Below are 15,756 nucleotides of genomic sequence, written 5' to 3' on the forward strand. Positions count from 1 at the left end.
ATTAAGAGGTTAACGATATCTGCTTTCTTTTGTTTTTGAATGAATTAAAAATATAGCTCTTTTACAATCCGAATGACTACTTTATATGTTCCTCGGATGTGTTCATACACACTTTTATCTTAATCTCAATAGCACTTGATATATTGAAGTGGTTCAAATGATAGATTCATGTTACAGGAATAAAACAGAACGTACATAATATACACATAAAATAATAAACTATAAACAAAAAAATATCTACAGTAAATTTTGGATAAAAGATGTATTCTAATAAAAACAAGGAAACCTAAGCCTGTATATTTTGATTGCGACATAAGTTTGATTCGTTATAATAATAATTCTACGGTATGAACTTGTGTATTATAAAAGGTCTCCATAAAATTGTTTCAAACTTTTACTTCAACTTTTTAAAGAGCGTTTGACACGATATGTTTACAAATGATATTCCCTTACACCATAACCCTAACCATTGCCGCTCATTAACCTGCTCTATTTCGTGCTATTAACGTAAGTTTAACGACTTTCTGACGATACTTTTTTCAACTTGTAACATATTTGCTTATAAAACAAGACTAAAAAAGGCGAACTTTAGCGACAAAGCTTTTAATAAATTTCAACCCCCTTTGAAGAAAAATATAGCAATATCTTAGTTTTCTTCTAGCAACAACAGCCATTTAACCGTCAATGTATTTATAGAACCCATTCGTATCCTTTTTAAAGACTAGATTACGTCCGCTACTTCGTCTGCGTGGAATTAAAAAACAGTAAGTAGCCCATGTGTTCTTCCAGTCGTCCTCTACATCTATGCTAAATTTCATCGAAATTTGTTTAGCAATTTAGACTACTCGTATAAACTCTACCATACATCTATGCTTTCGCATTTTAATAATACTTACCAGAGGTGTTACCATTTTCCTTCAGGAAGTCCTTTTAGTTAACCTCGGAATAAATAAATAACAATAATTTACGGCATAAATGTATGAAATACTTAAAAAATGAAAACAGATAAAGTTTGTATGTGACATAAATATGTCATGATATTCAAAAATATATCTCGTTATCTGACTGCCGGTTCCGAATATTATTGTTATTTATTTTATTGGCAACGTCGAGATGCATTCGAGTTCATTCATCCTCTATACTTTATTAGTTTTCATATTTCCTATAATAATTGAATAAAAATACTTTCATTTTTGTATTGTTTCAAGTTCACACTAATTGATATGGATAACAAGACTTAATTAAAAAAACCTTATTACACTGAACATCAATTGCTCTTTAATTAAATCAGTATGTGTACAACTGATATTAAAAAAACAAGTGTTTTTGTTACATTTTTAAACAATACATTTTAATACGAGCTTTCGCCCGCGACTTCGTCCGCAAATTAAAAAAACAAAAGTAAGTAGCTTATGTGTTCTTCCAGACTGTCCTCTATATGTATGCTAAATTTCATCGAAATCCGTTCAGCCGTTTGGGATGCAATTTCTAACAAACATCCATCCATCCATCCATCCATCTAAACTTTCGCATTTATAATATTAGTAAGAGTAAGATTAGTACAATTTCAGAACTGTACAGTCAGCTGCAAAAATATATAAATGTCATACTAAACAAACTTCCGTTTTAAAAATATTTACGTAGCCATCTGTATGCTACCGACTAAGAATTCATACTGAAAACGAATACGTGCATACGTTTTTGAAAGTGAAGACGTATACAATTTTTTTTGTAAATGTACACATTTTTATGCAGCTGACTGTAGAAAATCTATGCAAAGACGTAACAAACATAAAACATTAGAAGCATGACGTCGATGTAAATATAATGGTGGAAACGGTTAAATAACTAACGAAAGGTATTCTAACTGCCGCATTATCTTGCCAATAACGGTGTATATTAAAAAAAACTAGCTCCAGCACTTTTACGAACATTATATCATATACTTAACGTAGTTATTGTCTACATTATGTAGCGTTACAAAGTGAACGTCTGCTTAAAGATAATTTGTATGCATTACTAGTTTTTTATTTTAATTTAAAAATTATGCAAGTTGCTAATTATTTTATGTTAACCCAACGCTTCTGTTGTTCTTTGAAGCGGCCATTTTGATTGCACATATAACAAACGGAGAAGTATAAATTTAAGCAGCAATTTAATAGTGTCTTAAAAATTAAGTATACTAAGATATAAGTAGACTTATCGCAGTATAGTAGAAATTTTCTGCATGTTCAACAGTTTTAAATTGATTTAACTCAGTAGTAGAGATCGCGTGACGCAGAGTCAATATTTAGTCCAGCGACCGTCTGTGATGTGCAGACCTCATATCTACCGTGAGATCACAAGCGGTCATTCACTTAACTTTCCAACTTTTTAATTTGTAACAGCTGACAATGTTGTAGATTGAAGCAGAAATAATTACGTAAACATTTTAGAAAATCACTCTTCCTAATAGAATAATAATTGTATTTGATACAATTGGCTATAACAAAGAAATTACGATAGAAAAAATTTATATGCACATTTTTTTAATAAAGACATGGTGTATGAAACTATTAGGGATGTACTAGTAAATTAGCTTTCTCTTTCTTGGGCAATGATGAATTGACCGCAATATGTTACCGAGATCACCTCTGCATAATCCACGCGGTTGCAAGTGCACTGGAAAGTTTTACGGCACAAGGAAAGTAGATTTCACTTCAGCGGCTCGATAGTGCGTATAGTCGAGCATGAGTTGTGGTATATTGTTCGCTAAGAAATGAGAATTTAATACGTGCAAGTAAGAATTGGAGATCACGCGGCAACTTTGATCATATCAAAATATTTCGAAACTATAAATGTTAGAGTGAAGACAATAGTTTGGACTGTATAAAATTGAACAACAGAAAACAGCTTTGTTGCCATAATAGAGACTTTATATCTTATACATCGAAAATAGAAATTGTAGACAGGAATAAACTATACAATAAATACAAAAACAACTAATACAATGTTCCTGACCGACGATTTTCTGATTTATTAAGGAGATTTCGAAGTCTATGGGATGGGTCTTTCTCTAATGGTTGTTTTTCACACAAGAAATAGAAACTCGGAAAGTTTCTTAGTGGGTCACGCCACGCCAGTTATTTATAAATCTTCTACAGTCACGTGCGATCGATCTTCGCTAGATGCATCTCTTCTAAATTATATTTCGAATTCCCAGTTTAACTCCGGATTCCAAACGATTATTTTTAGAACATCCTCTGATGCCATATGTAATTATTAGAGTTTAAATAAAAGTTACACAAAAGTATTAAATCCTCGTAAGTATTTACATTGTTTCACAAAACATTGTTTTAACTTTGATTCATTAATGTTTCAAATAAAACGTACAAAAACCCAAACACTAGCGTGACCTTAAAGTAATTTGTTAGAAAACCTTCACAGATAAGACTTGAAGTTAAAAGTATAAAAGTCAGTTACTCACACGCAAAAATAAATCATGGTTATCCATTAATAGTACACTTAAATTTAATATCAGCAACACACATTTCACTGGGCAATCCAACTGTGAAGTTAACCTGTCAGCAACTGTTCGAAAATAAGGCAAAATGCTGAAGTAACCGGTTACAAGACGATGCGAAGTTTATTTTAAAATATAATAACATTAGCATCACAACCGATCCGTAAAAGACTTGCCAGAAAACTGACACGTCCGCACTTAAAAGGCGTACCACACATTATTTACTTCGTAAACAGTGAACGTGTGTACACAACCTTTTAAAGTTCAGTTGCAAATCGAACTCCAATAGTTGACAAGATAATAACCGATCGAAACATAAGAATGTCTGAACTGATTGCTATAGACACTATAATACATAAAAGACATAAAACACCCCTACTTGACGTATATAGTCCAGTTCAAATAAAGTTTATTCAATCACACCTTGTCTATTAAAGTTCAGAAAAAGACATTTTAACAATAAGTTGTATTTCAAAAATATAATAATGAAGAATCAGGAAAAGAAATTATAATACTAGCATCGATACCTCTAGATACACATATCCGTGTTAGAATTACAGAAGGTAACGAGATATCTCAACCTTGAGTACTCAAGATTACTGCGCAATGCAACGTAATCAGTGTATACTTCGAATATCAATAAAAAAATACCAAGAACCGACACATTTGATTCAGCTGCGAGTTCAAGACAAGGTCGTGTCTGCAATTTGTTTACTCATACGATAGCCTCAAAGTGTTTGAACAGCGAAATTATTGTATTCAAATCCAAGAAACAGACATTCTAAACACACATTTACTTTATATTGAAAGATATGATTATTGACTTCGAACGTTAAATCAAATAGCTTTAAATTCTGAACGATTATTGCGTCATCTCGATACTCTCATTGTTACTTCTTTAAAAGTTATTTTTTCTCACACTGTAAAATGTAAACCTCCTAAACAGTAGAGTAGATAGTTTTTACATTTTTAGAAACATCAGTAAAAACGTAACATTTTTAGATGCTCCGTTTAGTTAAATTCGTTGAGTAATAATGGTCAATAACACGGGTCAAGTAACACCTACAACCCGAAGGATGCAAGTTACGACAGGAACTGACGCTGCCACTAATAGAGATAAATACGCCAATAAAATTAACATACAATATCCAGACACATCAGACAGGGAATACCTGGAAAACATACCTCATATGAATTGACAAGTGAGTGAACATAACGTCGCAAAATCCCTGCCTGCCCTGCCCTGCCAGGATAAAAACAATAGAGAAAAAGAGCTTGTTGTTGCATATTCTATTTAGCAAACAACTGTCGCTTGTCTCGCTACTGTTGCGACACCGGCTGCTGATTTATTCAAACAGCAAGACGGTTACGTCGCTACGAATTATGATTTCATAATATCTCACAAACAAAATTACACCTTATGTCATTTTGATTGAAGAAAGACTTTTGTGGTAATGGTTTGAATGCTTCAGTGTTGGCATTGATGCAAAAAGACATTTTATGACTCAGTGTAGAGTGTTTACCTGCTTTTTTAACGGTTCGCTTGTGCGTCTGCCAAAATTGAATTTGACAAAACAGTTATTTAGAATCAACTTTTAGCATGGTTTCCTTGCAAAGTAGATATGTTTTCAAGCAATTAGCTAGCAATTATTTTGTTTTGTAATATACACTTCCAAATGTCTTTTAAATTTCAGATTCCTGGCATAAAATCTGTTAGATTAAACTAACTTTTTTTAATCTTACATATCAGTGTTATGAAAATAAAATATAATCTGTATCAGAAGTACTGAAATAAATGTAAAAAATATACTTTTCTAAAGGACATCGCAATAAATATGCAAAAGACAGCCGCAAACTGATTGCATCTTATTTAAAAGTGGACAATCCAGTCCGCACAAAGCGGAGTCTGGTGAGTCAACTTCTTGAATCATTTATAATCGATACGATAGTTCCAATAGAAATGTACAATGCGCAATCCAAACCGCAAATGTTTGCTATAAAATATACAGACAGTACACGACTTATACAATTGGTTTAAGTAATTGCACGAATTTATAAGAAATAACATAATATTATCGAATAAAGTCGATCGACATTCATCAAGAAAATTGTCTCAAAACAAAAATTGTCTTAAATATTCAGCAATATCTAAAAAACGACAGAAAAGAAGAAACAAGACGATTTAAACTATTATTAAAATAGTGCGAAACTATATCAAATATATCAGGCGTCAAGTACACATAACTAGCGATGTTTAGTACGATCTAGTATGAACTTTATTAAAGTGAGGTCGTAATGAAAGGAGGTTGTTTGACGTGGTGAAAATTAATGATGCCTGCACTTAGTGTGCAACCAGCACAATTGTAGAGTCCTGGGCAATCTATCATTAATAAGGAATTATTGTTACTCTGATAACTAATGGCATTTGATCACAACTACACGAAAGCTTTTATAAAACGTAAATCGACATAAGGGATTTAAAAAGGACGATTTGAACACGACAAAGATGGTAATTTGGTGTCGTGTTAACTTTAAATTTAGACTTTCACAAATAAAATTTGACATCACGAAATGCTGATATTCTGTACAAGTCCAAATTTGACGTAGAAATGTTAATATCATTACATGTTGTAAAGTGGTATCAAATACACACCTTACCGTCCATATCTGCCCCTGACTCATGCATTTGAGTTGTAACTGCGAAAAAAACCACAGACAAGACATTACGATAACCGCTTCCATTAGTAACTGATACGTTTGGTTACTTTTTGTCCAAATATCGCGGTGGACAATCTCATGTTTTCGAACAGTGGTCATTAGCTTTTTTACTTACATTTTTGGACTAGCTATTAAGTATAACATATGTAGTTCGATAGACGTGAGCGATTTAATAAAAATGTGGAAAAATTGACATAAAAGTACAAACATGTAGAAGATAAAGTCAGAATATAGACTTGAATTAACATTAAAACTATTTACATTTGAAAATAGATGTATTTAGAATAAAGTGTTAAATAGAAATATTAACCAAGTTTGGTATAAAACGTTTCGTGTCCTATGTGAGATTACGATGTTTAAAGCGGAGAAGGAACTAAAGTGCTTCGATTTAGACGAGACCCAGTTGCAGCGGCTGGAAGAAAATCGTCTCTGGAGATTTGAGGCGGATTATCCGGATTTTAACGACAAATACAATGCAAAACATTCTGCTATAAATTCATATTTCAAATCTTTAACTTTGTATTCATTCCCACATGAGACATTCTAAATTTATTCATTACATTTTTTTTCTCGCCAAAGAGAATAATAGTAACAAAAGTTTTATTGTACCAAATAAAATAATGCAAAAGTTATAAAATTCCATTTTTAATCAAAATTAATCTCAATTTAGAAGATACGATGGATATTCACTAAAGATTTCCTCCAACTTAACCTTTCTATGAACAATAATAAACATCAACCCACGTAAACATCGAAAGAGCAATAAAGTCACGCACTTTTTATGCGCAACTGTTCCAAGATCACAGTTTCCCACAAAATTATCAGCGTAAATAATGAGAAACTCTTTACTAAGTCATTGTCAATGAGAATACAATCAAAGTCGAAGAAGCTGTTCTTTGAATCTCAGCCTGGGAATAATTGAACAAGACCACAATAATCGGAGAAAATTTCACGCATTCATCAAACGATAAAATCATAAATCATTTATATCAATTCGCTGAACTCAAAGACAATAGCGTTGAAATTATATGCGGAGTAAGCAGTATTGAAGTACAAGAAAATATAACACAACTACAATCTAATTCAAGACAATCTATAACGAAACATGACACAGACTTAAAAAAATATTTGACTTTGTTGTCATTTGTCACTAACAGATAAAAAAAAACTCTCTTCCAATTATTCCAAGAAATTAATTTGTTGATGCTACAAATATAACCTTCGTCTCTTATTGATCATTTTAATAAAAAAACGTAATTTGAAACATCCCTCTACTGTCTTTGTCTATTCCAATTTCATTAACCCAATAAATTTTAGACGTAATGTATGATCTATTTTCAGTATTATTCCATTAATCATGTAAAACGATCATTCTCTAGCTTTTAACAGCTTTGTAATAAAGACTATAATCGAACGACTCATGTTAATACTGACTTAATCTACACCATGGTAAACATAAAACGACGCAATAGTCATTTTCCGATGATCGTAAAGGAAAGGGACGACTTTACAAATTCGTTTTTTTACGATCTTTATTACGGGTTAATGTTTGGCCTATTTCATTTAGTACTGGTTTCGTTATGGGGTTGCAAATCAGGGAAGGCGTATGTTTTACAATTGATTAATCTTTTACTATGACTTATCCAAGTATGTGATTTTTTTTGTTTGTTTGCTTCTAATTGCAAATTGGCATAAACATTTATTTGTGTTAGTCAATTCGACGAAAATTCCAAGTACTCTCACATAAATTGTCTGTTAACAATCGAATTTTGTTCCCTTATCTGACAGTGATGTCATTTTTTTTAATTTATTTATGATTAACTTACAAAAAAAACAGTAATAAAAGAAACAAAAAACTGAAGGCCAATTACTAGTTATCGCAGATAGTTACAAAAATAGCTATCTAAACCTATATCAGCCAGTAGTGGGACAGGCCCTAAATGTTCTATTCAGGAATAATCAATGAAAACTCTTTACTATTCCGTTCTAATACTGTATTTTTTATTAAGGAAATGGTACTAAATTTGCTTCAAACACTATGCACGGAGTAACACAAAATAGCAATTATGCAAATGACTGCAGCAAAATCTAAGTTGGATACGCGAGCTTTGAACTAAGTTTACAATAACTCGGCTAACATAGCTATAACGTAATTGTTTATCATATATAGAATTATGGCGGTAAAATTATGTAGTTTGCGGTTTCAGTAGGCATGTTATATCGTGGTTTTAATTGAAGCTTCGGCTAGTGTATTAATTAATAACAAACAAATGAAGGCCGGTAATGTAATTAAGAAGAACAATGAACAGGAAAATAACTTATTATTAGGTAACTACATTCGAAGATTACTTCAAATGTTCTCGTTTAGTCAATTTTATACGGATTAGTCAAATATTTCCTCCACACACCTCCTTATATTATTGCATATTGTCCGATTAACTTCAGGGTTTCGTTTCGTTCGAATTAAAATAAAAACACAAGTAAGTAGCCTACGTGTTCGTCCAGACTATCCTCTACATCTATGCCAAATGCTTATCGAGATATGTTAAGCATTTTAGGCTATAAACTCTAACTAACATTCATACATCCATCTAAACTTTACATTTATAATATTAATGAGAAGTCGCATATATATTTAGCCGTTTTCATTCATTTAATTACAATATGACCATATTTTCTTACTGACATAATATGTTTATAAAAATTCACAGTTCTATAAACGTAACTTTATACTTATATTGCACAAAACATCTTTCAATGCCCACATGCTCGTGTTTGTAGTTTATTAGCTGTGAGGACACCTATGCGCGCAACTGTCTCCATGACTACATCACCGAAACAGCGACAGCATGGCAAGTCAAACACGACGGAAATTAATAACGGCTGCGTAACTTTATCGATAAAAACCTATGGACACCTAATTTTTATACATAATTTTATACAAAGTTAGCTATACATTAATGTAGGTACTTATTACTTATTGTTACCATGGTCCGTGTACCTTTAAGGTTGACACCGAGACCCTCAGGGACACATAGTAAACTGATGATGCGACCCCTTGTTAGTCTGCAGGAATTTAAAAACAAAACAAAGTAGCTTGAGCTACAAAGTTCTAGATACTATGGTGATTTTTGAATTTAATCCGGTCTAGATTTACCTAGTTACAATCATCGATCTGTGTGTGCACTTATAATATTAAACCTAGCTGATAGTTCAGTACATTAAATAGAACTGTTTACGCATTGAAGTATCCTAAACGAAACAATTATGTACCGTTATAACTAAAATCATTGACGTTTTAACAGTTAAGTTTAACAGATAAAGTAAACGTGGGTGATGTCATGGCGAATGTTGACCGTGCCAATAGCATTTTACACAGGGATTAAACACTTCGACTATTGTGATACCAACGTATGGAAGGTCGGGACCTTGTAACACATTAGTTTAACGCATTGGTGACAGTAAAAAATGCTATTGTTTCTGATCATACTTAAACATATAAACTAACCAACAAATACAAACTTTATTCTTCTTCGTAAGGCAAAATATATACACAAATTGGGTGTAAATGAAAACCCAGTCCTTTTAATAACAATTTTGTTTTCAAATATATCTGTCGTGGTTAACACGCATATGTCTATTTCGGTATTGAATTCTGGAAAACAATTTTAATAAGGTAAATCATTGGAGGAAAATTATTTACATTGAAGGTTTATATTAATTCATTGCCTAAAATAAATCTGGTAAAACAATTTATCATTTCTATGGAATTTTATTTTAATAATAACATATATCCTGGCAATAAAAACGAATAGGTTTAAAAATTAAACTTGTCTTTACGTGTCAATTTGACGATTATCTTTCGAGATCGATATTTAAAAGCCTTAGTGCCTGTCCCTCCTCATTGTAAATTGTCTGATAACAATCTAAAATGTAAAACATGTGATGGAAATATCGGATTTTGTCCCTTATCTGACAGTGACGTCATTTTTATATCTGAGTCTCTATCAGCCAGTGGTGGGACAGGCCCTCAACTTCATATTAAAATTATTCGTAGTTGATCCGAAGAGAAGACGAACATATAAATTTACTTTCTTAACACTATACGTACTCGTTGTAACAAAAGTGTTAACGCTGCGCCTATATGCAACATATTGTTTGGCACGTCGAAAGCCTTTGCTAGACGCTTGGCGTTTTGCCAGTCACATGGAAATTCAAACAAGGGCGAGACAGAGAATACTTTCTCGAACAACTAAGAAAGTTTAATTAACACCGTCGACTTATGTGAACGTTAAAGAAACATAATTAAAAATCGTTAAACAAAACTTACGTATATTTATTGAAACGTTACTCATAACTTCATACGTCATTTCTATTATATTTGTTTACGATCAAATTTGGCAATGAAATAAATTAATGGCACGGAATAATACCGCGTAAACAAACATAAAGAAAAACAAGCGTAATTATCATTTCAGAAATACAACAAATATGCCTTCATATGCAAAACAAAATCATATCCCAACTTTTAAGAAACTTTCACAAGTTGATTGAAAATCGAATACAATTACAACCTCGAAATTTTTTACATTTTTTTTAAAACATAAGGCGGCAAACGAGCAAGCGGCCACCTATATCCGCCAAAATGGCGAAGCGACCGCTGCCCATAGACATCCGCAATTGCAGATGTTTTGCCTACCCTTATCCCACGGAAGAAGAGACGCACATAAAGAGCATATTTCCCCTTCCCGTGCTTCTCTATCGTCAAATCATTGTTTTATTGTATTTGTTGTATCTGTGATTAGGGCGACATATATTCTAGAAGTAATTCGACAGTTACATCGCCATCGACAGCGACTCCGTCCTCGTGGAAAAAAATAAACAAAAGCATGTAGCCTATGTGTTCTTCCAAACCATGTTCTACTCTACATATTTGCCAAATTTCATCGACATCCGTTCAGTTGTTTAGTCGGCAAATTCTGACAAACATTCAGTCATCTAAACTTTGCATTTATAATATTAGTCAGATAATTACAAAATTTACATGCACTACACATGTAATTAAGAAGAAAGTGTTTTAAAAACAAAACACTATCAAAAGCGAAATGGAAAGTCGTTCGCGAAATTGTTTCAAGTAACAACTATCTATTGAACACATTACGTTTTAACGCAACTTAAGACGGTTTTTAAAATGTATTTGGGATGCGATGATAAACAGCGCGGAACGTAAACCGGTTTGCGCAGGAGTCAGTCGCATCCGGTAGGATAGGGTTGTCGCTAAATTTGCAAATTAATAAAACAACTTGAATTAAAAAAGATGATGACAAAACAATCATAGCCTATTATATTGTAATTGTACTCCAGTACGTTTCAATTTAAACTAAAATATTTTTCACCGTATTCCGTATCTTAGACAAAAAAGTAAATCTTCAATAATATTCAACAGAATTTGTTATTCAAAGTTTTATATTATAATAAGACTGAATATTGGAGTACAGAGTATGTTGTAAAATTTAAAATATTTTGAAGTTTTTTATCAGAGCATGATGAAAGTGCAGGCTTTCAGTAAGATATGATCTTTAATTTAAGGCTTTAGATCCAAGGGTCGTCGACTAGACAACCCTAAGGCTGTCAAGGGTGAATTGCCAAAAACTGTAATTGTTCAGATTCCTACAAAAATACAAACACGCGGGTAACATGAAAACAAGGATATCAAATATTAATTATTTAAATGATTATGTAACTACTAGCTTTCGCCCGCGACTCCGTCCGCGTGGAATTAAAAAAAACTAAGTAGCCTATGTGTTTTTCCAAACCATACTCTACATCTATGCCTAATTTCTTCGAGATCCGTTCAGCCGTTTAGGCTACAAACTCTAACAAACATCCATCCATCTAAACTTTCGCATTTATAATATTAGTAAGAGTTAAGATAGTAAGATATTAGTATTATATAGATTAATAATATATTAAATAACACAAAAAAAAAAAAAAAACATTCTAGCTATTAAATAGTAATATTATACCCCAACAACAAGAACGTCGGTGGCTCAGTGGTTTAAGCACTTGACTTGTAATATACAGGTCTTGGGTTCGAATCCCGCCGTGTACCAATGTGATTTTCGATTTTTCGAATTTTCATATGTACATAATTTACCCGACGTTCTTACGGTGAAGGAAAACATCGTGATGCAACCTACACATATCGGCGAAGAAATTCAAAGATATGTGTGAAGTCGACCAACCCGCACTGGGCCAGCGTGGTTGACTATGGCCTAAACACCCTAATTTAGGGTAGGCTCCGAGCCCCTCGGTGGGGACATATAGAGAGCTGGTGATGATGATACCCCAACATCTGTCGGATATCTTTGATAAGAACTCTATTATGCATTAAAATGGATAATTAAGATTCTGCTGTAAGTACAAAAATGTATGTTCATACAATTTACTATAAAATAATGCGTATATACAATATTTAATAAATTCGCTCCCAATATAAATATCAGTATTCAATCACCGATAACAGCAAGGCCGTAAGGGCAACGTTTTTGTGTAGCGTACTATTCGATATGAAACATAAAATAAAATGTTCGATACCTCGTCGGACGAGGTTGAATCCAGAGGAGAATCTCTTGAACCTCTTCTTTTCGCTGCAATAGCATTCCAAGACATTTTCCGAAACATTTTAGAATAAATATCCACACACCACTTACAACAAAAATTAAAAATCACATGTCAAAGCGTTTTACTAAAAAAAAACACATTTAAAATTAAACCCAAACAAAAAATAAACTTTAATATTTACAGAATAACGTCCGTCCGTCCTGAATTAACAAAGGAAAATGGTTGTATGGAAACTAACATAATATAGTACGTTACGACTGATAGCACGGGGCACGAGCATCAGGAAAAAGGTGTGATAACAAAATAATTTACATATATTGTAAACGTTTAATAAAAACTGAAGTTTTGTACACCATAAAAAAGGGGCACCGAAACTACGCAACTAATGAAATATCAAGGATTGTTCTGTTTACGTTACGGAATAAATCAACAAACACCAACACAGCAAAAAGCTTTTATAACAAGCGATAAGGTTATACAGTAAATTGAATACTCCACTGTTTAATTTATATATTTCATTTAGCTTTCGCCCGCGACTGTCCGCGTGGAATAAAAAAAAACTAAAGTGAATAGCCCATATGTTCTTCTAGACTATCCTCTACACCTGTACCAAATTTAATCGAAATCCGTTCAGCCGTTTAGGCTACAAACTAACAAACATCCATCCATCCATCTTAACTTTCTCATTTATAATACTAATATGATGATTAACGAATGTTACTGGCTATTTAAGGATTACCTTGAAATACGGATCGATCAGAAAAATGGTCCAAGGACTATAAACATCATCTATCTTTTTACTAAGAATTTCGTAGAACGCATGGACGTGAATTACTTGGCTTAAAGCTGTATCATTTTAGTACATCTCTTAGGATCGTGCATAAAAATGGTTTTACGCTTATGTTACGTTTGGATCTCAAAGGCTTTAACTGAAAATTGGATTCTGTGTTTTATTTCTCGCTTCTTTTAATATTACACAAGAGCTTGTTTTTTAAATAATGAACAACTGCTGTACTTTATATTAAATTGTTAAATTTATGAACTCGATTGGGTCTTTTCCTCTTGTCGGTAGTTAAAATTAGTTAATCGGTTGGAGGAATATTTTTCCCGAATAGAACTTTGTTTTTGTCAGTTTCTTAGCGTCCATGTTGTTTGTTTTCATAATCATTGTCTGTTACTAGATTATTTAAAGCTACCATATTACTAACTAACTAACTTTTCTTATTATGATAAAAAAATCTAATCTCCACAAGAAAAAAGTTTAATTAAAGAATATAAAAATGTAACTACAAAGTAACTTTATTAGCAAACTATTCCTTGCCTACTACCTTGCATCTTGCTTGTATTTTATGTAATAAGCCATTCAATTAAATATACATTTGAATCTCAAGTAACGTTACCAATTTTCCTAAAAGTTCCAAACAAACCCGTAACAACGCATGGAACGAACAAGCAATCACAAAAAAGGCCTAATGAGTACTCGAAAAGATACTCATTTTGAATGTTTTACGACTGTATAATAAAACATTTATTTTTATAACAAACAAGAATTGTATTAAAGAAAACAGACGGTACAAAGTTTTAACAACTGAATAAAACATTGAAACGAAACTTAGACTGTCTCATTACTTCTTTTTGAATTAAGAATGCGGTAGATTCACAAATGATAGGACGGAAAAAAGACAATGGTACATTATTACATGTTTTAGTTTTATTTAGCTTCAAATTAGAATTTACTTTTCACGGTGATAAATTCAATAATTTTGATGCATTACAACAGTTAAGTTTTAGACCTCGGCGTAAATAAAACGAAAATAACAACTATCAAATTACAGCAGGCAGACTAGACGTAGGCTTTTGAGACGTCTATACTAAATGTAATTGCTATACATTTTAAGGTTTATAAAGAATTCCCAAAATGCACGGTGAGTTCCTTATGCTTACAATTTACTAAAGTAAACGGAGAGCTAAAACGTGGTCTCAAAGGACAAAGTTGCGGCCGTAGCAAAGTGGTCCCGATTGAAAAGTTTGCCAGCGGGAAACCTCTCAGAGTTACGAAATAGACTAAGCTCATGTAATTAACTTTTAAAATAAAATATCGACTTATTTTAACGAAAATGAAATGACGAAATTTAGTTTAATAGCATGTGCTGGTGCAGCCTAGTTATGTTTGTAATAGACATCTAAAGTTTAAAATATTGCAACAATACCACTAGCTCGGGCGCGAACCTCGACAAACTTTCAATATAGCGTAGCGAGCTCCGAGAAACAACTTGCAAAGCTTTCGAATGAGTTCATTCGATTCCATTAGTCTACTATTTCTCACAACTCAAAGTTGTTAAATAGTTGAATCCAGAAACAAACGTTAAACTGGAAATATTGCAATTGGAGTTACAAATGTTAACGAAGAAAATATAGTTCGTGTGATTGAAAACGAATAGTGAAATAAAAGATATTGCAATTAAAAGATACGCATAAAAAGGGTTTTCGTTTCAAACAATTGAGAAGCGTGATAAATTTTATTCACATTTTTTGAAATATTAATCTTCAATTTGCGTACTATGATACCAACGAACCGTATAAATATATACAGTTTATTGGCGCTCCAACATGTAACAGATCACTTTGGCATACAAACCATTTCGATAACTTGCGATGTTTACTTCAATGCTCGCATCTCTGAAATATTAGAGCAATAAGTTTGTATGTGGGCAGTTTGTTTAAATCGAGTTTATAAATGCGTATAAAGATTGATGAACCTTAAATATATTGAGAAGTTTCAAATGAAGCACAATAGTACAAATTATTTCAATAAATTAAATGTAATCGTAAGACTTACTAAGGAAACCCCCTATAGAATTGATAATTCCAAAACATGTTTTGTATACAAAGGTTCTATAAACAAATATAAA

General features: G+C 32.3%; 1 protein-coding gene across 8 annotated transcripts in view; it reads right to left on the bottom strand.

Annotated features, from left to right (window-relative positions):
- The window catches only part of LOC106105193 (rap1 GTPase-activating protein 1), a 197,409-nt gene that overhangs the window by 39,960 nt on the left and 141,693 nt on the right, over nt 1-15,756 (bottom strand). The window contains exon 1 of one of the 8 annotated variants that reach the window (XM_013285462.1): nt 12,818-12,972. The exons of 6 other annotated variants lie outside the window; for them this stretch is intronic. In XM_013285462.1, the coding sequence (XP_013140916.1) occupies nt 12,818-12,904 (87 nt within the window). In that variant the 5' untranslated portion in view covers nt 12,905-12,972. Of the gene's footprint in view, nt 1-3,466; nt 3,666-12,817; nt 12,973-15,756 lie in introns of those variants that run through there. One more of the 8 variants, XM_013285463.1, reaches the window with a different exon arrangement.

This window comes from Papilio polytes, unplaced genomic scaffold (assembly GCF_000836215.1).
Source record: "Papilio polytes unplaced genomic scaffold, Ppol_1.0 DF823177.1, whole genome shotgun sequence".
Classification (NCBI taxonomy): Eukaryota; Metazoa; Arthropoda; class Insecta; order Lepidoptera; family Papilionidae; genus Papilio; species Papilio polytes.